The 22,345-nt window shown below is 40.8% G+C and overlaps 1 protein-coding gene across 4 annotated transcripts; it reads left to right on the top strand.

Moving 5' to 3' along the window:
• The first annotated feature begins 540 nt into the window (after window positions 1-540).
• Window positions 541-22,334, top strand: LOC124052920 (nebulin-related anchoring protein). 4 transcript variants are annotated; one of them, XM_046377714.1, is made up of 44 exons: window positions 541-642; window positions 805-893; window positions 1,697-1,791; window positions 1,943-2,030; window positions 3,355-3,459; window positions 3,841-3,948; window positions 4,117-4,224; window positions 4,406-4,510; window positions 4,655-4,762; window positions 4,852-4,959; window positions 5,238-5,345; window positions 6,055-6,171; window positions 6,944-7,048; window positions 7,175-7,282; window positions 7,579-7,683; window positions 7,837-7,935; window positions 8,016-8,120; window positions 8,242-8,349; window positions 8,441-8,548; window positions 8,717-8,914; window positions 9,003-9,107; window positions 9,207-9,305; window positions 9,390-9,494; window positions 12,021-12,128; window positions 12,253-12,410; window positions 14,618-14,771; window positions 14,867-14,971; window positions 16,233-16,331; window positions 16,576-16,680; window positions 16,768-16,875; window positions 17,064-17,177; window positions 17,265-17,462; window positions 17,551-17,655; window positions 17,899-17,997; window positions 18,119-18,223; window positions 18,318-18,425; window positions 18,670-18,981; window positions 19,074-19,178; window positions 19,586-19,684; window positions 19,821-19,925; window positions 20,042-20,149; window positions 20,388-20,699; window positions 20,932-21,087; window positions 21,197-22,334. In XM_046377714.1, exons 2-44 carry the CDS (start codon window positions 828-830, stop codon window positions 21,482-21,484), a joined length of 5,412 nt encoding a protein of 1,803 aa, XP_046233670.1. In that variant the 5' UTR covers window positions 541-642; window positions 805-827; the 3' UTR covers window positions 21,485-22,334. The 4 variants fall into 4 exon arrangements, with proteins under 4 accessions (XP_046233670.1, XP_046233669.1, XP_046233671.1 ...); XM_046377713.1 differs by lacking the exon at window positions 541-642 and having other exon boundaries at window positions 652-893; XM_046377715.1 differs by lacking the exons at window positions 541-642; window positions 3,355-3,459 and having other exon boundaries at window positions 652-893.
• The last annotated feature ends 11 nt before the right edge of the window (window positions 22,335-22,345 follow it).

Below are 22,345 nucleotides of genomic sequence, written 5' to 3' on the forward strand. Positions count from 1 at the left end.
TCACTCTTATGGATCTGAAAGTGCTGTGCCACACAAAACAAACAGAAAAAAACAAAAACAAAAAGATGAATTCACAGTGCATTTCAAGGTACAAAATGTTGAAGGTTTTTATGATGATGAGACTGTACGATTAAAAACAAGACAGGCTCTTCTTTCGGGTTAATATGGTTTTGATCTCGAGGAACTTTTGAGGGATTTCATTCCAATTTTTTTTGAATGCCAAACCGGACCTGTTTGCTTGTATTTTTGTATTTTCTTCTCATATGTCCATATTTCTTCCTGGTAACTTTTTCTTTCCATTTTTGAAAATATAGTGAGAGCTGAAAATCAAATAATATATCACATACAATTAAATTCTCAGTATATGTGCACATTCTTAGCTCATGAAGCTAGCAAGACTAGTATAAAAGTATTATATAGCGTGTTATGCTTTTATGTCTTCGTGTCATAGCAAGATGCCTGAAGTTGACCCAGTTGTCCAACTGGGGATCATTACACATATGCAGTGACATCTGAACTCTCAGTCTCTCTCTCTTCCTGCAGACAGACAGCTGGTCTCAGCCAGTCCTCTAGTATGATACATGGAAAGGGGTTGGTCGATCATGGGACGTGGTGTCAAGTAAGAGACAGCTTCAAAGTTTGGTCAGTCAGAGCTAAGTTTGCCACCAGCAGAGACACACTATCACAACTGTCCTGGAGTCACTGCCAGTTCTTCCGCTAAACAGTAAACTGCCTGCCTGCCCTGACTTGTATTTTTGGCCAGTATTTCACATTAGTCCACTTCTTCTGCTATTTTTCCTGAAGGTTTTTTGGGAGAAGTGTTCATCATGCAGTCCTGTGCCAGGTGTGGGTTTGTGGTCTACCCAGCTGAGAAGATAAACTGCATTGACCAGGTAACACAGAAATACGGTGATCCTGTCTACTAATGTTTTTAATCTAATGCTTCTGCTAATGTTTTTAATCTTGAAAACCCATTTCAAAATATTTTAAGTGGCAGTAAAGGTAACAACAAAGTCAGCGTAAGGCACAAACTTTCAAAGGAACTGAGGCAGTGGATTTTATATTTTACATTTTTACTTCATTTGTGGAAGGGTAGAATTGCAGGTAAAATGAGGCATTTGTGGACGTTTTATCATAACACTTTAACCTCAGTTCCATGAGATTTACCACAAATAAACATGGCAACATTTAAACTATTCAAATTATTATTCTACTGACTGCAACACATGACTCAGTTTGCAATGAGGTGAATTTAATGAAATGAAGTATAAGCAGTTTAAAAATACAAAAAGCATATATAAAATGACATCCTTCTTCAGGTAAAGTTTTTAATACGCTTTAGATCTGTGCACATGTTTGATATAAAACAAGTAACAATGCATTCCTGCAGAACAAAATTAACCTAACACGTTTTAGTGATCAGTGCAACATCCTTGTGGCTCTCTGATTCCTTGTGAGACAGAAAATAAGACATGTACAGTTTAAGACTCACATTAAAGCTATATTTGAGAACAAGTCAGTGAGTTCAGTTTTGAAGCTCATGCTCGGATTGCTGTTGTTATTTTGGGCCTTAATCTGTCGTTAGAAATGACTTCCAAGATTTAAACAATTTCTGTCTCCACATGATTGACTAGACTGAACCTATGCATTGAGAGCTCAGTTTGAATTAATGTGGTTTGTCTTTTTCCTCCATCAGAACTGGCATAAAGCATGCTTTCACTGTGATGTCTGTAAGATGGTGCTCACTGCCAACAACTTTGTCAGCCACAAGAAGAGGCCATACTGCTCTGTGTAAGTACCAGGCACCAGATGATAAAACTATAATAGAGCACAACCCCAAGACCTGAATTGAAAATACATTTTTTTATGGGCTTCTTTGGTGTTGCAATTCGCTTCCGTAAAAAAATAAAATTTAGAACATTTTGATATCTCATCCCTCCAGTCATAACCCACGGAACAACACGTTCACGAGCGTCTACGAGACCCCCATCAATATCAATGCAAAGAAGCAAAGCAAGGCGAGCAGTGAGGTAAGATCACGCAAAAACACACAAGCACAAGCACGCAAGACAAAATACTTTGGCCTCGATCTGAGTCAGAGTGAATTGGTGACAGGCTGCCGAAAGTCACCGTCTATGTGATGAGTGAAGTGATCATCTGTCATGAGTTTTGTCATGACTGGATTTGTTATTCATAGTTATCAGTGTGTTGATTTAGATCATCTTTAAAAGGATCAACGTCTGTATTACAACTTAATTTAAACAAACCAAAATCTGTTAAGTGTATACAACTATAAAACTCATCTGGCACAGCTATATTTGCGCACTGGCACACACAAAACCACTGACGTTTCCATTACTGAGAAGGCTCCCTCTTTAATGAGCAGAAGAGGGAGAAAAGGTGGAAGGCTGCTCTGAGTCCATGATGATGGCAGTGGTGAGGAATGGAGAGTGCTGCTCAGGTTATTTCTGTTCATGTGACAGAGGCGAAAGCCGCCCCCCCCCACTGCTTAGCCCACTTTATGCTTCAGGGGGTTAAAATTATACATGGGGAAAAACAGCCACACATCCCTTCCTCTCCTCTGCCCCCATCACCTGTTCCTGCCTGTCTGCGTCTGTCTATGTCTATGAGTTCATGCACTGCTCTTATGCTTATATTAGCAGTGAGCTAGCAAGCTCATCAGCTACTGCTATATGCCCCTGGAGAGCTATGGGACTTAACTTGTTGATATTTGAGATGACGGTTGGCCTCGGACCACAATCAGTGACCCTCAACTTTGACTTTTTAATTGGATCCTGTTTTTAGTGATTTTTTTTTAATAGATATTTGTGTATTTGTATTTATACGAATCATTTAGTTTTGATAAAGTTTTGATAGTGAAATGTGATACATGTTGTTGCATACATGATGTTTCTTGTTAGCCCTTTAGCGATGGTGCTCCAGAGACATAACATCTTAAGCCCTGCAACATAGTCATTCTAATATTAGTTTTGAACATGTTTATTAGCAAAGTGCTCAATGTTTCATCACTCAGTGACTCCATTCTGGATATTTCCTGGCAGTTCCAGCTTTGTCTTGATTGGAACATCTCAGTTATTAATAACAGCCCTCTAATAGTATCCCTCCATCTTTAATTATGTGTGCTCAGGTTGTCCAGCTTAAAGTTGACAGTATAAGAATAGAATCATATTCGGTTCTGTGGCTCTGAAGTCAGGATATTATCAGACTTTTTTTTCCTGGTTGATTTAATGCATCCATCTACCAAAGTGGATGCTTTAATCTCATATGTAGTGTGTGCATGTGCAAATGTGCGCTGGCCTTGGCTTAATGCTTGTTGCTTATGTGCACTTGTAGCTGAAGTATCGCAACGATGGCGAGCACTTTTTGTCCACCTTCCACCATGACATGAGATCCATGGAGCTGGAGAAGGCTCGTCTAGCCAATCAGACGGTCGGCCAGGTGAGCTCCTGGAAGAACTGGCCATTGCACCCAGTTAAAGGGAGTTCCAGCCCAAATTCTGATCTGTCCTGATTTTTTTTTTGTTGTTTTGTTTTGCATGTCTTTAACATATAAAGCAAACAATTCTAGTTTTCTACTTTTTTGTTCCAAGAACAAAACAAATTATTAATGTTAAGGTTTATTTATATTGGATGTGGAACGTGTTGAAAACCATTATTTCACTGATGTGACAGATTTATAACACTAATTTCCACTTATTACACGTTACATATCTTCATAGAGACTGAGTAAAGCAGAGAAGACGTATTTAACAAGGGCTTAAGGCATGAATATTAAAGCATTGTGTGGAAATGATGAGATTTGTCTTCCATGTCCAAACAGGCCTTTCAGTCTCAGTCTGAGTTCTCTCAGCAGCAGACATGGTACTCAGGCATGGTGACCAACCAGAAGACAGTGACTATGTCTCAGGCCCAGAAGACCATCAGTGATGTGAGTACGCTTTCCGTTGTCCTCAAAAGGACTTCTTTTCTTTCATGAAATTGAAAGTATTGTGTCTTTAAATAAATTAAGTGGTACTGAGCAATTATAGACAAAGAGTCTTTTCTATCTTGAATCAAATGCCCTGATTGGTTGATTGATTTTGCGCTTCTTTAACAGGTGAAGTACACAGAGGAGTACGAGCAGTCAAAAGGAAAAGGTAGCTTCCCTGCCATGATAACACCAGGTTACCAGGCTGCCAAACAAGCCAACACTTTGGCCAGTAGTGTAAGTTGGTACAATTTATTTTTTTCTTGTACCTCTCTGGACCAAATAGACCAAAACTGAAGCTTTTGTAATTCAAATCAGCCAATTCCTTTGGGTGAATGTGTGCCTCTGCCAGTGGATGATGTGACTGTGTTACAAAGTCACGGAGCCAAAGCAAATTAATTGTTTCCTTTCTCTTTAGCTGGAATATAAAAAAGGACACGAGGAGAGAGTTTCAAAGTACACAACGTTTGTTGACCCCCCAGAGGTGCTTCTGGCCAAGAAGCAAGGACAAATTGTTAGCGATGTAAGCATTTCAATGAGCCATAATTTCTGAGCACATTTTACTTTCTATGACTAAATGTTACTGATAAGATTGGTCATATGAAGCAGTAATTTTTAACTTTACTGACCTTACTGTGCAGCTGAATCACTGTTTTTCCTTCTCCAGTATGTCTACACAGAAGAGTATGAGCAGCAGAGAGGTAAAGGTAGTTTTCCTGCGCATCTAACACCTGGATACCAGATATCAAAGAAGGCCAGTGAGCAGGCCAGTGATGTAAGCAGACAATAAAAACACACACATGCATACAACCACAGCTGCAGACCCACGGTCATCAGCTCATAATGTTTTTCATGCCCTACCAGATAAAGTATCGTCAGATGTATGAACAGGAGATGAAGGGTAAAGCCAGCACTGAGGCAGCAGTGGCTGAAGCAGTTCATGCCAGAGAAAATGCAGAGAACTTCAGCCAGGTAAGGAATCTACCTTCACTGTTTAATTAATGAGTTTTAAACAGTAGGACACAACAAAGGTAGAATCCCTTTAATTTAATGTATAATTTAAATGATACATGGCCACTTGGGCACATTTTTTTATTTTCAATCAGGATGTTGTGGCTGACAGATTAAGCTTTAAGCCCACTGAAAGCATTTAGCAAAAAAATGATAATTAAATTATTTAGAATTATTTGCATTACTTTCTGTATTTTTTACATGTGAATTCAGTTGAATAAGTCACCCTCTGTTCACAGATTGCCTATACTGAGGAGTATGAGCAGCAACGAGGCAAAGGAAGTTTCCCTGCCATGATCACTCCAGGTTATTATCTTGCGAAGAAGGCTCAGGAAAATGCTAGTGATGTGAGTATCAACCTGACAGCAACCATGAGACCAGAGTCTAGAAGGAGAATCGCTTTATTGGCAATATATTTATTTTTACATACACATACTGAATTTGTCTTCTGCATTCAGCCCATCCTTAGTTGAACACACATGCAACACCCAGCAAATTACATACAGTGAAACACACAGGAGCAGTAGGCTGCAACTATCAAGCACCCAAATTGGGGATTAAGTGCCTTGCTCAAGGGCACTTAATCAGATGGCAAATGGAGTGGGGGAGATTAATCCCTCCACCACACCCAAATTTTTCTTGAGTGTCCGGTGGGGGAATCAAACCGGTGACCTTCCGATCACAAGCTGCTTCTCCAACCTCTAGGCCACGGTCTATCACTAAAGTAGTTGGAAGGATGGGATGTCTGTTGTGCAGTTAAATGGGGGACCCAGTATCAGTTGTGTAACCGTGTGGACTGGTTGTGAATGCTGTCAGTGTAAAAGCTTTGGCTTTATCCATCACATGGCCTTGTCATCACCGCGCAGAATAGATGAGGGACTCCAATGAGAAAGGCTCGCCATGTTGTCATTGTTTAAACTGTCAGCCCTGACTAAATTAGACTCTGTGTGTGTGTGTGCGTGTGTGTGTGTGCATGTACTGCTAATCTCCTGATCCTGCAAAAATACAACATGTTGTCCTCCTACATGCACTCAGTCATCTTTCATCCCTTTTCAGCTGAAATACAGGAAGGACTTAAACAAGATGAAGGGCACCTCACACTTCCATAGTCTGACATCCGAGGACAATCTGACTCTAAAGAACGCCCGCAAGATCAACAAGATTGTCAGTGAGGTGAGCTTGTCGGGCCATTAAGACCGAGAAGGATCTTCATTCGGTGGATTTGTCTCCTATCTTATTTCTAACTTTATTCAGGAAGTTGTAAATATTGTTATATCTATGCTCAAGTCTGTGACATTACCAGACACAAATTGCTACTCAGTGTGTGTGTGTGTGTGTGTGTGTTTAAGAGCTGGAAACATTGGGCATACTGTGTCAGTTTCCAGCAGACATGAAACCACCCAGCTTGCATTTTCAGCATCTCTGGCATGCCTGCCTGGTTGCGTTACAGCTCACCTCCAAGGCCACAGGACATCCCGTCACACTAATGTTACCTCACACAGTGCAACTATTCTGAGCCCTGATAATATGACATATAAATGTGAGCTATTAGCATCTATTCTGAGTCTTGCCTTCCACTAAAAACCACGCTGAGACATTATCCAGTCATTTTTCTGGGAACAATGTTCTGAATTAGCTTTAATGTTTTAAGGTGACAAAATTGTCACTATGTGGCATTTCACTGGCAAAGGGACTGACAAGTTAAATGGTGCCGTGCTGTCATTGTTAAGCTCAGCGAAGCATATTTAAGATTAAAAGTTTGCCTCAGTGACTCTATGACGGAGTGTCGGTGACAAGAGACTGATCAGTGGCGGCACTTTATATTTAGCACATAGCATAGTGCCACGAAGGATCAACTCTGACTGTTCAACAACAACCAAAAAAGGTGTTTAAAAATGAAAAATGTCCCCAAGTAGATGCTGAGATTTTTCATACTTTCTAACAGGTGGAGTATAAGAAGGACTTGGAGAACACCAAAGGTCACAGCATCAATTTCTGTGAAACGCCACAGTTTCAAACCGCTGCTAAAGTCGGCAAGTTCGCAAGTGATGTAAGCATGACGCTCTGCTTCATACATCAGCATATTTTATTCATATATTGTATTTATTTATATCTGTGTATCTCCTAATGGTTATATTAGAGTCCTGCATTCTTTATCTTTCTGTTTTTATAAAAGAACAAGTACAAGGAGAAGTACACCAGCAATATGAAGGGCCACTATGAAGACTCAGGCATCGATAAGAGGACCATGCACGCCATGAAAGCCAGGAAACTGGCTAGTGATGTAAGCCTTGTTTTTTGTGGACTTACCACAATATAAAAATGAAATGTATCGTTATATATGAATTATTAACATCCCAGACTGGCTCTGTTATTATTCAAGGGCTTTTCTGCTATTCTCTTTTGTTGATTTGTTGTTTTGTTGTTGATACATTGAAATTATCAGTTTTATATGTGAGATATAATCTACAGACAAATGTTAATTTACGGTGGATGAGGATTTGATTATGAAACTTGACTCCAAACAAAATATCTGTTGTGTCAGTAATATCACTGACATAGTCTTCTTTTAAATCCCAGATTGCTTACAAACAAGGCTGTGAGCAGGAGCAGGGTGAATACAACTACCCAGCCACCCTGACACCAGGCTACCAAAGCCAAAGGAAACTGGACCCACTAAAAGATGTGCGTTCTCTCAAATCCAAGCCATAAGTGTCACTTTTTTTTACAGAGCTTAATCTATGTGTGTTCTGTATGGAAAATATATTAACATCACAGCAAAGAATAAGTAGGTGATAAATCTGTTGATTGTAAAAATGTTTTTCTATACGACTGCAGAAGAACTACAGGCAACACATTGACCAAGTCAAGTACAGTCCAGTGACAGACACACCTGAGATTGTTCTGGCGAGGAAAAACGCTCAGCTTGTCAGCAATGTAAGGAAACTGCAAAGGGTGATAATGACTGTGCTGACTTTACCAATGCTGTGGTTGACTGTGTTTTGTATGACTCTTAGTTGAATTACAAAGCAGACTATGAAAAGACCAAACATCATTACACACTATCCAAGGACCTGCCCCAAATCAAAAATGCCAAAGCCAACGCTGCTTTGTGCAGTGATGTAAGTTAACACGCAGACACTTTCTCTCACGTGAATTCACACGGGTTCACACTTTGATTATGCACGTACACATCCGAGCGCCTTCCAGTGTCTCACTATCCATTTGAATTTATTGCTCCAGATTAAATATAAAGAGGAGTGGGAGAAAACCAAGACTAAAGCCTGCGACATCGGCGTGGACGACTTGAGTGTCAAAGCAGCCAAGGCTTCCCGGGACCTTGCCAGTGATGTAAGCAAACACAAACACTCTTACAGTCTGAGCAAAAACTTGAGTGGGTTTAATCAAATATGATAATTAAGTAATTGGGCATGTGTTTCAGATTAAATACAAAGAGACCTACATGAAGGACAAGGAAAAGGCAGTGGGGATCAACATGAGCGACTCCAAGACTCTGCATTCTCTTCAAGTGGCCAAAATGAGCAGTGATGTAAGCAGAAGTCATTTTCATGAGTAACTGCAGGTTTTAAAGTGCATTTTCTTCCATCATATGCTATTTAATTCAGCCACAGCATATTTCAAAAAGCGCACTTGCACAGATTTTGTACAAACCCAAATACTCAAAATAAAATGTCTTTATTTATCATTCTCACTTCAGATTGAGTACAAAAAGGGCTCCAAGGAGGGCCAGGCCAAGTACAACCTTCCTCATGACATGATCAACCTGAGCCATGCCAAAAAGGCTCAGGCCCTGGCAAGCGACCTGGAGTATCGCACGAAGCTGCACGACTACACCATCATGGCTGATGATATCAAGGTCCAGCAGGCCAAAAAGGCTTATTCGCTGCAGAGTGAGGTGAGAGTTAAGAGGAAGGCATGAGCCTGAAATAAAAAACTATTTAAACAAAAGTTTTTACCTGATTTTGAATTTTGTTGCTGTACAGAATCAGTATCGCTCAGACCTGAACTGGATGAAAGGAGTGGGCTGGGAGACTGAAGGATGTATGAACATTGCCCAGGCCAAGAAAGCTGGACAGCTGCTTAGTGATGTCAGTGCAAAGATGTGTTTGTGTGCACATATTTCAGTTTGTTCATGAACTTTACATTGTAGTAGACAAACTGGTTACTAAATTCCCTTTTTCTCGTAGACTAAATACCGTCAGAAGGTAGACAGCATCGGGTTCACCCAGGTGGCGGAAGATCTCTTCATCAAACATGCCAAAAAGAGCCAGGAATTGCAGAGCGACGTAAGGCCTTCACTGTAAAGCTGCGATCATAAACATTTAATTTAGGGTGAACTCTAACATCGGGTGTCTTATTCTGACTTTCAGCTGGCGTACAAAGCAAACACCGAGCAGATAATACACCAGTACACCATGACAAAAGATGAGCCCCTTTTCAGACAAGCCAAGGCTAACGCTGACCTTCTGAGTGGGGTAAGTTCAGTGAATTTCATCACAATGAGAATAAAATAACGCAAGAGCTTCATGATGTGGAACTGATCATTTGAAATAAAAGCATTAAATAGCCACTAATATAAATTAAGATAATCTTTTGCTCAGCAGTATGTTGGCACCACATTCTGAACTGGCCTTTATGGTCCAAATTTCAGCCTATATTTGTACAATTTTCAGCACTTTCTTGTATGTGTGCCAGCAGCAGATGCAATCAGATTACATGCTTAAATCTTTGTTTTGCAACATTTCACATCAAATTTATCACACAATGCATCTTTTTTCCATCCCATGCAGCACTAGTATGTCCCTTAATCTGTTGAAGACATAGAAGACATAGAATCATAGTTATCATATACACTGCCTGGCCAAAAAAAAAGTCGCTACCTGGATTTAACTAAGCAAATAGGTACGAGCCTCCTATTCGATAAATACTGCATGGCTGATTATCTTTCAGCTGGCAACAAGTTATTTAACCCCAACTGGTGCAATGAGTTGCTTCTCATTTCTTAAACAACCATGTCGAAAGACACATCCCGTGGTCGTGGAAAAGATGTTAGTCTGTTTGAGAAGGGTCAAATCATTGGATAGCAGAAACTACTAAAATTGGGTTAAGAACTGTCCAACGCATTATCAAAAATTGGAAGGATAGTGGGGACCCATCGTCTTCGAGGGAGAAATGTGGTCGGAAAAAAACTCAAGGGAACTCAGGGCTATGTTTAATAGTGAAAGTAAGAGCATTTCCACACGCACAATGCGAAGGGAACTCAAGGGATTCGGACTGTACAGCTGTGTAGCCTTAAGAAAGCCACTAATCAGTGAGGCTAACTGGAAAAAAGGCTTCAATTTGCTAGGGAGCATAAAGATTGGACTCTGGAGCAATGGAACATGTGGTGTGATGAGTCCAGATTTACCCTGTTCCAGAGTGATGGGCACATCAGGGTAAGAAGAGAGGCAGATGAAGTGATGCACCCACCATGCCTAGTGCCTACTGTACAAGCCTGTGGGGGCAGCGCTATGATTGGGGTTGCTGCAGTTGGTCAGGTGTAGGTTCAGCAACAGTATGAGGTCAGCTGACTGCCTGAATATACTGAATCACCAGGTTATTCCATCAATAGATTTTTTTCTTCCCTGATGGCACGGACATATTTCAAGATGACAATGCCAGGATTCATGGGGCTCAAATTGTGAAAGAGTGGTTCAGGGAGCATGAGACATCATTTTCACCCATGGATTGGCCACCACAGAGTCCAGACCTTAACCCCATTGAGAATCTTTGGGATGTGCTGGAGAAGGCTTTGCGCATCATCAATGCCAGATCTTGGTGAAAAATTAATGCAACAATGGACGGAAATTAATCTTGTGACATTGCAGAAGCTTATCGAAACAATGCCACAGCGAATATGGCAGGTTAGGGTTAGGGTTAGGGTTAGGGGTGTATGACCTTTTTTTTTTTTTGGTGGCAACTTCAGGCAGTGTATATTTAAGCCAGAGTGCTTATAAACACATGTGGGTGCTTTTTAAGCATAGCTTCTTATGCAGGAAATGCAGTTATTAAAGTACTGCTATGTGTAGTTGCAATCTGTTTCTTTACCGATGATGGTGATGTGTGGTGCTCCTCGGTACTTAGTCATGTCTTTGCAAAAATTAGATTGAGTTTTTTTCTATGAAGAGAATACAGTTAGAATTCTGTGTATTTTAACTTAGTTCATATCCTGTGTTAATTATGTAAAGAAGTACGCAGCACAGTAGCAGCTTTGTTTCTTTAATTGAGGCTGTTCTACAATTAATCAAGTAATTAAAGAGGTTTTCACGGGGTGTACTCAAAGCACATTATACAGTTCTGATTATGTGATCTGAGTGGTTCAACATGATGGTCTGTTCTCAAAAAGATTAATTGCTATAAAAATCATTTGTTTCAGGATTCCTGTGTTGTAATGTTCCCATTAGGTTCAAAATAAAGTTGATTATCCAGGGACTTTTTTCATTAATTAGAAATGAAAAAAATTAGATTAGCATTGACCTAATCCTAACTGTGCTCCAACAGAGGGTTAATTGGTATTAAACTCATGCAATATTTGACACAAAAAGGTAATTCATGGCCAGTTTGCTTTGTGTGTTTCCTGAGATGTACTAAAGAAGTAGTGTGAACTTTGTATTCAGTTTTCAGATGAGCGCTGTGTGTTTCTGCACAACTGAGAAAATGTTTTACCTCAAACCTACATTTTCTTACAAAGACATTTCTGTGGCTTTTAAACTGGAATAAAAAACACTTGTATTTATCTGCTGATATTTCTTGCATTTCAGATAAATCCTTCTGAAAACCTGTTTCATCATCATTCACACCTTTTTATTTATCAGTAATTTGGCTATCAAAGTAGCCAAACTGAGCTAATTCCTCATAGAGGGGAATAACTATGTCTGATGTTTTTGTCTGTCTGAATGCAAGGTAAAGATTTCTACTTGCTTTTTTAAAAAAAAAAAATATTTATTTTATTTTTTTTTTAGAAAGTGTACAAGAGCAGCTGGGAGAAGCAGAGGGAAAAGGGCTTCGAGCTGCGTTTGGACTCTCTCTCTATACTCACTGCCAAAGCCAAAAGAGACCTGGCCAGTGATGTGAGTTATTCTAAAATCAGTCTTCCAAAAACAAAATATGTATTGAACATTTCCAGATAAATTCAAGCAAACTCATTGACTGGCTATTTTTTGTAAAACCACAAACATCTTTTCTCCTTTGCAGGTCAAATACAAGGAGCAGTATGAGAAAAACAAAGGCAAGGTGATTGGGATAAAGTCAGTCAGTGAAGACTCTCAGATGGCCCACTCTGCTCTGGCCACCAAACTACAGAGTGACCGCCGCTACAAGAAGGACTATGAGGATACTAAAACCAAATACAGGTGAGACTCGTGACCTTGACAGGACCTTTTTAACAGGACCTTCCTGGTCCTTAAGATGCAAATTTATCTGATCCAGAATTACAGTGCATCCAGAAAGTATTCACACTGCTTCACTTTTTCCACATTTTGTTATGTTACAGTGTTCCAAAATGGATTTAATTAAATTTCTCCCTCAAAATTCTACACGAAATACCTCATAATGACAAAACAAGTTTGCTTGAATTTTTTTTTTTTTTTTTTAAATCAAATTTTAAATTTTTCAAATGTATTAAAAATGAAAAACAAAAAATGTAACATCTACATAAGTATTCACAAAATTTACCATGACATTCAAAATTGAGCGCAGGTGCCTCCTGTTTCCACTGATCATCCTTCAGAGGTTTCTACAACTTGAGCTGAGTCCACCTGTGGTAAATTCAGTTGATTGGGCATGATTTGGAAAGGCACACCCCAGTCTATATAAGCCCTCACAGCTGACGGCGCGCCTCAGAGCACAAACCAAGCCATGAACTCAAAGGAATTGTCTGTAAACCTCAGAGACAGGATTGTGTTGATGCACAAATTTGGGGAAGGGTACAGAAACATTTCTGACCCATTAAAGATCCCAAAGAGCACAGTGGCCTCCATTATCCATAAATGGAAGAAGTTTAGAACCACCAGGACTCTTCCTAGAGCTGGCTATCCAACTAAACTGAGTGATCAGGGTAGAAGGGCCTTAGTCAGGGAGGTGGTCACTCTGACAGAGCTCCAGTGTTACTCTGTGGAGAGGGGAGAACATTCAAGAAGCACAGCCATTTGTGCAGCACTCCACATATCAGGCCTATATGGTAGAGTGGCCAGATGGAAGCCACTCCTCAGTAAAATGCCTTTGGAAGCCAACCTGTAGTTTGCCAAAAGGCACCTGAAGTACTCTCAGACCACAAAAAAACAACATTATCTGGTCTCATGAAACAAAGATTGAACTCTATGGCAGGAATGACAAGCGTCATGTCTGGAGGAAATCAGGCACTGCTCATCACCTGGCCAATACCATTCCTACTGTGAAGCATGGTGGTGGTAGCATCATGCTGTGGGGATGTTTTGTGGCAGCAGGAACTGTGAGATTAGTAAGAGTTGAGGGAAAGATGACTGCAGCAATGTACAGAGACTTGCTGACAACCTGCTCCAGAGTGCACAAGGCCTCATACTGGGGCGAAGGTTTATCTTCCAACAGGACAACGATCCTAAGCATACAGCCAACATCACAGAGGAGTGGCTTCAGGACCACTCTGTGTATGTTGAGTGGCCCAGCCAGAGCCCAGACTTGAACCGTATTGAGCATCTCTGGAGAGATCTGAAAATGGCTATGCTATTAAAGAGTGGGACAAACTGCCCAAAAATAAGTGTGCCAAGCTTATAGGATCATACTCAAAAAGACTTGAGGCTGTAATTGCTGCCAAAGGGGCTTCAACAAAGTATTGATCACAGGGTGTGAATACTTTATACTATTTTTGTTTTTTTATTTTTAATAAAGTTGCAAAAAAAAATTCAAGCAAACTTGGTTCACTTTGTCATTATGAGGTATTTTGTGTAGCACTTTGAGGGAAAACTGATTTTAATCCATTTTGGAATGAGACTGTAACATAACAAAATGTGGAAAAAGCAAAGTGGTGTGAATACTTTCCGGATGCACTGTACAGCACACCTGAGACACAAGATGAACACAGTTAAACAGTTAATTGGTGAACGTCCGATTTAAAGCTGGTGTGAAGGCACTGTCTGAAACTTATTATTCATGCCCCTGTCACAACACTGAAGGCCATTGTTGTGGGTAAACACTGGCTTAAGATCACTTCTTAAAACATAAATGGTCACATTCAAATGTTTACACCTGCATTCTTTGCAAATTCATTGCCAAACTGTGGCCAATAACCCGATTTACTTTCATGCCAGGGGTCATTTTTACCCATCTCAAAAGGTTACAAGCACTTGAACACTTTGACTCACAGACAAAAGCATTTGCTGAGGCAACAGACCTCCACAGCCCTTCACCTTCATAAAGTCCATTGCTAGCGAAAGTGCTTCAGTAATCCTCTGTTTTCCGTGGAAAGCAGCCCAGTAACCGAAGAGTACAGATGCAGCTTAATTACACGAAAACTGGCCTTAAATCTTGTGTCATATTGTTACAAAACTCTTGATTTACTGCATTAAATTAATCTCATCCTCAGTGTTAACCTGGACATGCTGAACATTAGTCATGCCAAGAAGGCTCAGGACCTGGCAACCGAGACCAAATACAGGACTTTCCTCCATGAGTATACAACTTTGCCAACTGACATGAATGTCACCTGGGCTAAGAAGGCCTATGGACTGCAAAGTGATGTCAGTCTCTTTGTTAAACATCCAAGTAAGAATCTGATTTACGGGAAAGAAAAATTATTTGGCAACTGAAAGAGAATTGTGTGTGCTCTATTCAGAAACAGTACAGGTCAGACCTGAACTGGATGAAGGGCGTCGGCTGGGAGGCCTCGAAGTCTCTGGACGTCCAGCAGGCGAAAAAAGCCGGGGAGCTTGTCAGTGAGGTAACCTGTGACCCAGAATGCTTTGCTAGAATGAGCTGCAGGCCGAAGGCGGATGAAGTAGTTCATATTTTTAAATTAAAAAGAGTCTGCTCTTACATGATTAAATGCTCACGGTACTTGACCTTCATTAACATTTCTCTCATTTATTGTAATTGCATTGGAAATCAGATGTAATTTAAACCAATTAACATGCAGTGTATGATTAACCACACTTAAGTGCTATTAATGACTCCAGAACTATGTAGGTGAATTAGCACAGAGAGCATGAGAAAGTGATAAGCGTGATTGTGTAACTGGACTGGAAGGCACGTATCTAGGTTTACGGCTTTACGGTCAGAATGTATTTAAAGAGCAGCAGACCATTCCTGTTCTCCAGAAACTGGGTTAAGCACATTGACTATAACAAGAGCCCAGACTGACTATAGTGAATCTGAAGCTGTCATGTGTTATTAAGACTCAGCTTCACTATTTATAGCTCCCTTCACTTCATCAAATAAAAATAGGTTTGTGGGTCCACGTTGCTTACACTGAAATATCACATCACATCACTTTTCTTTTTTTTAGAAAAGGTAGAACAGTATGCATTGATGAATTTCATTTGTGGCATCCAGAGCTTCTGACAGGAAAGCTGTGAAGCGTTTGTCCCCAGTGTCCAGTTTCCTATAAACTTCTTGGTGCCAAGATCTCCTCAGTTCAGTGCATAATTTGGAAACAGGCCCCAGGGGTTTTATTATGGAAACTTCCAAACTCTGATTTTCTATCTGTTTATGAACTGAGCTATTATGATACAGACTTAATGTATTTAAAAGAAAATAAAAAAGATATTTGGCAAAAGTCTGTTTCTGACAATAACTTATTTAAGAGTGTTGTCAAATTAACAAATTCTTCTTCCAGTGGAGGCTGGCAACACCAGACTCTATACATAACCTTTTCATCAGCAGCCACTTATTTTAAGGGTCATTCCAGTCAGGGTTACCAACATTAGACTGAGTGCACATAAATAGACTTGAGACTTGAGCTCCTCCTGAGCAGACTTCTATATATGTGTCTATATAGCCACATATATATTGTTTTTCTTTTAAAAAATGTAAAGAAATGACCAGTTTTCTTTTGTTTTCTGTTGTAGTTTAAGTGAAATTGTTTGTGGTGATATTGTGCCCTCTACTGTTCACCAAATACATGTGCACCATTTTGTTTATGGCTACATCTCTGTATAACAGCCTTTATGGTGTTTTAATGTATTTTTTTTTGTATAATCTAGAAAAAGTACCGTCAGAATGTGAGTAACATGAAGTTTACCAGTGTCGAAGACACTCCAGAAATGGTGCAGGCCAAAGTCAGCAACAAACTTGCCACTGATGTAAGTTCAGCTGCCATTTGTGCTCGTAATGATTTGGTTAATGCATAATTAGGTAAAACTAATGTCTTTGTGTCACCAACCAATATTTGTCACATCTTGCTATCTTACTTTTGATCTCTTTGGCTGAATGTTTTACCAAAGTTAGCATGTCTCACTACTGATTGCATCTCATACATACTGACAATATGAGGTATATACTGTAAATAGACAATCAAAGCTCATCACGCCTCGCTCATTTTTGCAGAGGTTGTACAGGGAGAAGGGTGAAAACATGAAGCACAACTACACACTCAGTGGGGAGCTTCCTGAGATGGTTCAGGCCAAGCTCAATGCCATGAACCTCAGTGAGGTAAGAGCACACTCAGACAAAACAGAAACATGAAATCCATCAAACAGCCAGTCAGCCCGTCCAGTCAGCCGCCTTTATACATTTCAGAGCTGTTACAAGGAATCTTGGAAGAAGATACGTGACGGCGGTTACAAACTGCGTCTGGATGCCATTCCTTTCCAGTCCGCTAAAGCATCCGCAGAGATCCTCAGCGATGTGAGCTTGCAACTTTCACTTTTTGTGTTTCATGTTTGTTCCATGTCACTAATACATGCATGATGTTATACAGTTAGGTTTTGTTGAAGACACTGTTCAAGACACTGTTGCCTTGAAACATTTGACACAACACCTCACTTTCCTCATCTTGCTGCAACATCTTGAAAGTGACTGATGTGTCATTTCAGCAAAAGTACAAAGCAGAATTTGAGAAAACCAAAGGGAAGATGATCGGACTGAAGGGACTGCAGGATGACATTAACATTGTTCACTCGGTCCATGCGGGCAAGCTGCAGAGCGATGTGAGTGCTCCTTGATTGTAATATAGCGGACAAAAAAAGCAATTAAAACTGCATTAAACACTTTCTCTCTCTCTTGTCTCGCTCCAGATTAAGTACAAGCAGGACTCGGCGAAGCAGCTCTCAAAGTACCACCTCTCCATGGACATGATGGAGGTGGCTCATGCTAAGAAGGCCCAGTCACTGGTCAGTGATCAGGACTACAGGCTCACCCTGCATCAGTACACCTCACTGCCTGATGACATGAAGGTGCAGGCAGCCAAGAGAGCGTACGCTCTGCAGAGTGAGGTGAGACAGACAGCCCAATCGCTGCAGACAGCTCCTGTCATAATCACCCTACAGTGTATAAAGATTTTCACGTGTGTGCTTGTCACAGAACGTCTATCGCTCTGACCTGAACTACCTGCGTGGTGCAGCCTGGATCGCCACCGGGGCTCTACAGATTGAAGGCTCCAAGAGGGCCACAGACCTCATCAGTGATGTAGGGCATCTTCTCTTTTCTAATCCTTTGCTGTATTTGTTTCATCAACACACAACACTTTAAAGCTGTTATTGCTGACATATAGGTCTAAATCTTAAGTAGTCCAATCTACGGGATATGTGTATCAATATTAAGTGTTAATTTTTTTAAAATGTTCATTTCCTAGTTTAGAATACAAAACACCAACTTGATTTACCTTGAAAAACTTAACACAGACTAACATTTTTGTGTCTTCTGTAACAGAAAAAGTACCGCCAGCAGCCGTACAACTTCAAGCACACCTCTGTCACTGACTCTCCAGATATTGTCCACGCCAAACTCAGTGGACAGATCACAAATGAAGTGAGACAGCAAGCCCGTTGTTTTAGCTCTGTTCCAGTAACCTTTGCCCAGATTTTATATTTGGCTGTTTTTCACAAGCTATTATTTAGAACGACTTCAAATGGTGTGTTTTATCCCTCAGCGTTTGTACAAAGAGAAAGGGGTGAATGACCAGCACAACTATACTATAACAACTGAGAGACCAGAGATTACACAAGCTAAGATCAATGCAGCCAACTTCAGTGAGGTAACCTTTGCACCATACAATATACTGTAAACATCCATTTTCCATAGGGTGTTTTATTTTGTGGTCAATAATTGTATTTGCTTCTCTGCTCCAGATCAAGTACAGAGAGTCCTGGAACACTCTGAGGGCTCAGGGTTACAAACTCACCATGCAGGACATCCCCTTCCAGGCTGCCAAGAGCTCCACAGGCATCGCCAGTGATGTAAATTTATACCAGAATTAAAAAAATATTACTATATATACTCCCAAAGAGCAAGGAATGCATGTATTAAATGCACAGAATATAATACATCCAAGTGCAGCAGCTCTCTGAGATACACTGAATGGCATCAAAATGTATAGATGCTGCTCACTGAGTTTTCTTCTTGGTGGGCTGGCCTTACATCAAGCTACAATTTAATGTCTAAATACAGTAAACTTCAGCTATTGCTTCTGTGTTTCTGCAGTACAACTACAAACACAACCACCTGCTGGAAAAAGGGAAGCACATTGGGGTGAAAAGCATCACGGACGACCCTCACCTCCTTCACTGCCTGCAGGCGGGCCGGCTGGCCAGCGACCAAGAATACCGCAAGGACGCGCTGACGGCCAGCGGGCAGTACCACCTCACTCCAGACATGATTCACCTGGTGACGGCTAAGAATGCCCAGGCTCTCGCCAGCGAGCAGGACTACAGGAAGAGACTGCATGAGTACACAGTGCTGCCTGATGACATGAAGGTCAAGTGGGCCAAAACAGCTTACAACCTTCAGAGCGAGGTGAGATGTGTGGAGGAGGCGGGTGGGAAGAAAAAAAGGACATCACTAATATAATGCAAATTCGCTCACACATTTCATTGACTTGTGTCTAGAAACTCTACAAGTCGGACCTGAATTTCATGAAAGGAGTGGCCTGGGATGGTGTGGGTGCACCTCAGCTGGAGTCGGCTAAGAAAGCTGGAGAACTTATAAGTGATGTAAGTACATGACTATTACTACTTAAAGAGGGTAGCCAGGATTTTTAAAATATGGAGGTCACCCAATACATGTCTTACCAGCCTCATAGTATCATGACCAAGAGGCAAAAAAATGTGTGAGTTTATTCAGCATATTGTTCAATCTGTTATTTTATTGCCTTCTGTATTAATCTCCTTGCAGGTCGCTAAATGGTAACTATAGCAAATATGAAGTGACATTCGGCATTTACATTGTTTTACTTTATGAAAAACATGATCTGATCTTTGACAGATTTCATTTATTGGTCTGTATTTGCCTCGAAGTCAATTAAGTATTCGTGCTCATTTCACTTTAATCATGACTAAGCAGAAGCCTCAGCCATCTGTATTTCCTGCTGTGAAAGTGTGTGTGGTCTTCCTTCATGCAGAAGAAGTACCGTCAGGTGCCCGACAGCCTGAGGTTCACCTCAGTGGCTGACTCTCCTGATATCATCCACGCTAAGACAAGCTATCAGCAGTGCAGTGAGGTGAGAAGAAAAGATTAATGTGCTTTAGAGACGATTCAAAGTCTCTTTCTACTGAAAGGATTTTTTTGTTGTTCTGAATGTAAAACATTATAAAATTATGGATGTTGCTGACGTTGTTCATGGCTTCCCACTACAGAGGCTGTACAAATCTGGGAAGAATGATGACATGCATAAGTACACTTTACACCCAGATGATCCAGACTTTGTCAGAGCCAAGATCAATGCCCAGCAGATCAGTGATGTAAGGCAACACCTCACAGTCCTAAATACAAGAAAATGAGTTTAAAACCCACATGAAAAGATATGAAAGCCAATATTGCTTTCTGACATTTTAATTCCTTCACTTTTCCCATGAAGAAAGTTTACAAGTCGTCTGGGGAGCAAGTGAAGAGCTCGGGCTACGACCTGAGACTGGATGCTATTCCCTTCCAAACTGCCAAGGTCTCCAGAGAAATTGCCAGTGATGTGAGTTCACATGACTCAGTTCATTTTCTCCTTTGGTTGTTCATGAAGCATTCTTGAAGCACATATTAGGGTTTATTAGCATTTATATGCCATTTATCATGAACATACACCTGCCACTAAAAGTTTTATTTATTTGCAAAAAGTAACTCCTAAGATCCTACCTTTGCAGTCCCCCATTTTCATTGCCCCACCTGAATTCTGGCTGGATCAGAATTAAGTCTCGTTCTCCCTCCTACAGTTCCGCTACAAGGAGTCCCATCTGAAGGAGAAGGGCCAGCAGGTGGGGCTGCGCTGTGTGGAGGACGATCCTAAGATGGTGCACTCTCTGGCAGCCAGCAAACTCCAGAGCAACCTGGAGTATAAACGGCAGTCCAAGGAAGAGCGAGCCCACTACAAAATCCATGCAGACCAGCCAGAGTTCCTGCATGCCAAAAAGAGTCAGGCTCAGGCCAGTGACATCACCTACCGCCACAAGCTCCACGACTACACCTGTGACCCCGAGCAGCTCAATGTCAAGCATGCCAAGCAGGCCTACAAACTGCAGAGTGATGTAAGTCACATATTGGAATAAAATGAATAAATTGACATTCATGAATTTATTTATTTACATATGTTTTGTATGTTATTATATTCATGTATGTGACATGTTAGAATTTTGTAAATCCTGCAGTTTTATAGAAAAAAATGTCCTCAGGGGTGCCAAAGGTTCCAGGTTCTCTCTGTGTCAATGACTTTACGGTAATTTGAATAATTACCATTTTCCGTTCCATTTCTTTTTTCAGGTAAACTACAAGTCAGACCTGAACTGGATTAAAGGAGTGGGCTGGACCCCTCCTGGCTCCCACAAGGCCGAGCTTGCCCGCCGGGCTGCAGAGCTGGGGTTGGCTGAGGGAGTCAGCACTGATGAGGCTATAGCAAAGTATCAGCATATGATGATGGTGAGGGAACGTTGAAGATAAATTCTATGGGTTAAACAGTTCATATTTAATATATTTTTCACATTTTCTTGAAATGATCTCACAAACTTTCTCTACATTTTTGTTCCAGGTGCACCACCAGCAGCAGATGGAGCAGCAGCAACAGCATCAACAGCAGACTTCAGAGCAAGTGGAGACCAGTGAGGAGATTCAACAAGGCGTGAACATGGACGCCATGGAGGTCCTTCATGTCAAGAGGAAGAAGACCATCCAGACGGTGCAGAAAAAGTCCACCACCACCACAACCTCATTCAAATCAATGGAGAAGAAGTCCAGCACCACCTCCTCATCAGCTGCGCTCCAGAACACAATCAGGACGTCCATGTCTAGTAAAGCTGCTGCGATAGAAGAGGCGTAGATCAGAGGAACTTTGTTAGATGATAGTGTTTAGGGAATGTTAAAGACTTTCAGAAAGTGGTTAACCTTCACTGAGTAGATTGCTTTACAGGTGGCACTGTTGGTATTTGCGGTATCTACTTTCATGGACTGACTGCTACTGTAACTTCATGAGATACCGCACGGATTCCAAACAGAGCTGCTATAGATACAACAATGAACTGAAAGAAAGTAGTTAACATGATTACAAAGGGGACTAGGCATGTTGAAGTTGGACAGGATTTGTCAAGTGAGTTATAAAGGTTGTCAATGTATGTGGTGAGCAAAAAGGAAATTCAGGAAGAAACTTTATGTTCAGATTGAATGCAAGGTATTTTTGGAAATTTTATTCAAACTTCTGAATGGGTCAAACCGCCCTTTAAGGACCATAATCAACAGAGCTTCAAGCAAAAACATCAAGGATACCAAAACTGCATTCAGGCTGTTTCAGTACAAAAAGACAGAAGTTTGCATTTTGCTTTTGTATATTTAGTGTGCTCAGAAGATATGAGGCTGGACCAGACACTGCAAAGGATGTTTTTCATAATTTGTTGGGTTTTTTTTTAATCTTTGAAGGCAACCACACGCAAGAAGTCAGCAACAACGAAACCTTGATGTAACCATGCAAAACATCCAGGTTGTTCTAATTACGTGCACTTTGAGCTGAGTGAGAAACAAATACAGGCCCACTGAAATGATGTGACCTACATTTTGTCTGGCAGGTTCAGCTTTGTGAGTTTGTATCAGTGTCCCTTTTAACTCAAAGCTGGGCTGGGAGTAAATGCTTGGTTTTATTGCTCATAAAATAAAGAGGTTTTTTTTTTTCAAAGCAATATACGAGTAA

This window comes from Scatophagus argus, chromosome 21, assembly GCF_020382885.2.
Source record: "Scatophagus argus isolate fScaArg1 chromosome 21, fScaArg1.pri, whole genome shotgun sequence".
Taxonomy (NCBI): Eukaryota; Metazoa; Chordata; class Actinopteri; family Scatophagidae; genus Scatophagus; species Scatophagus argus.

Excerpts from the sequence above, each read along its gene's own strand:
- LOC124052920 (XM_046377714.1), top strand. The coding sequence starts at position 828 with ATGCAGTCCTGTGCCAGGTGTGGGTTTGTGGTCTACCCAGCTGAGAAG. Across the intron at positions 9,306-9,389 it reads GCCAGGAATTGCAGAGCGAC|CTGGCGTACAAAGCAAACAC; the intron begins GTAAGGCCTTCA and ends TCTGACTTTCAG. Across the intron at positions 19,926-20,041 it reads ATGCCCAGCAGATCAGTGAT|AAAGTTTACAAGTCGTCTGG; the intron begins GTAAGGCAACAC and ends TTTCCCATGAAG.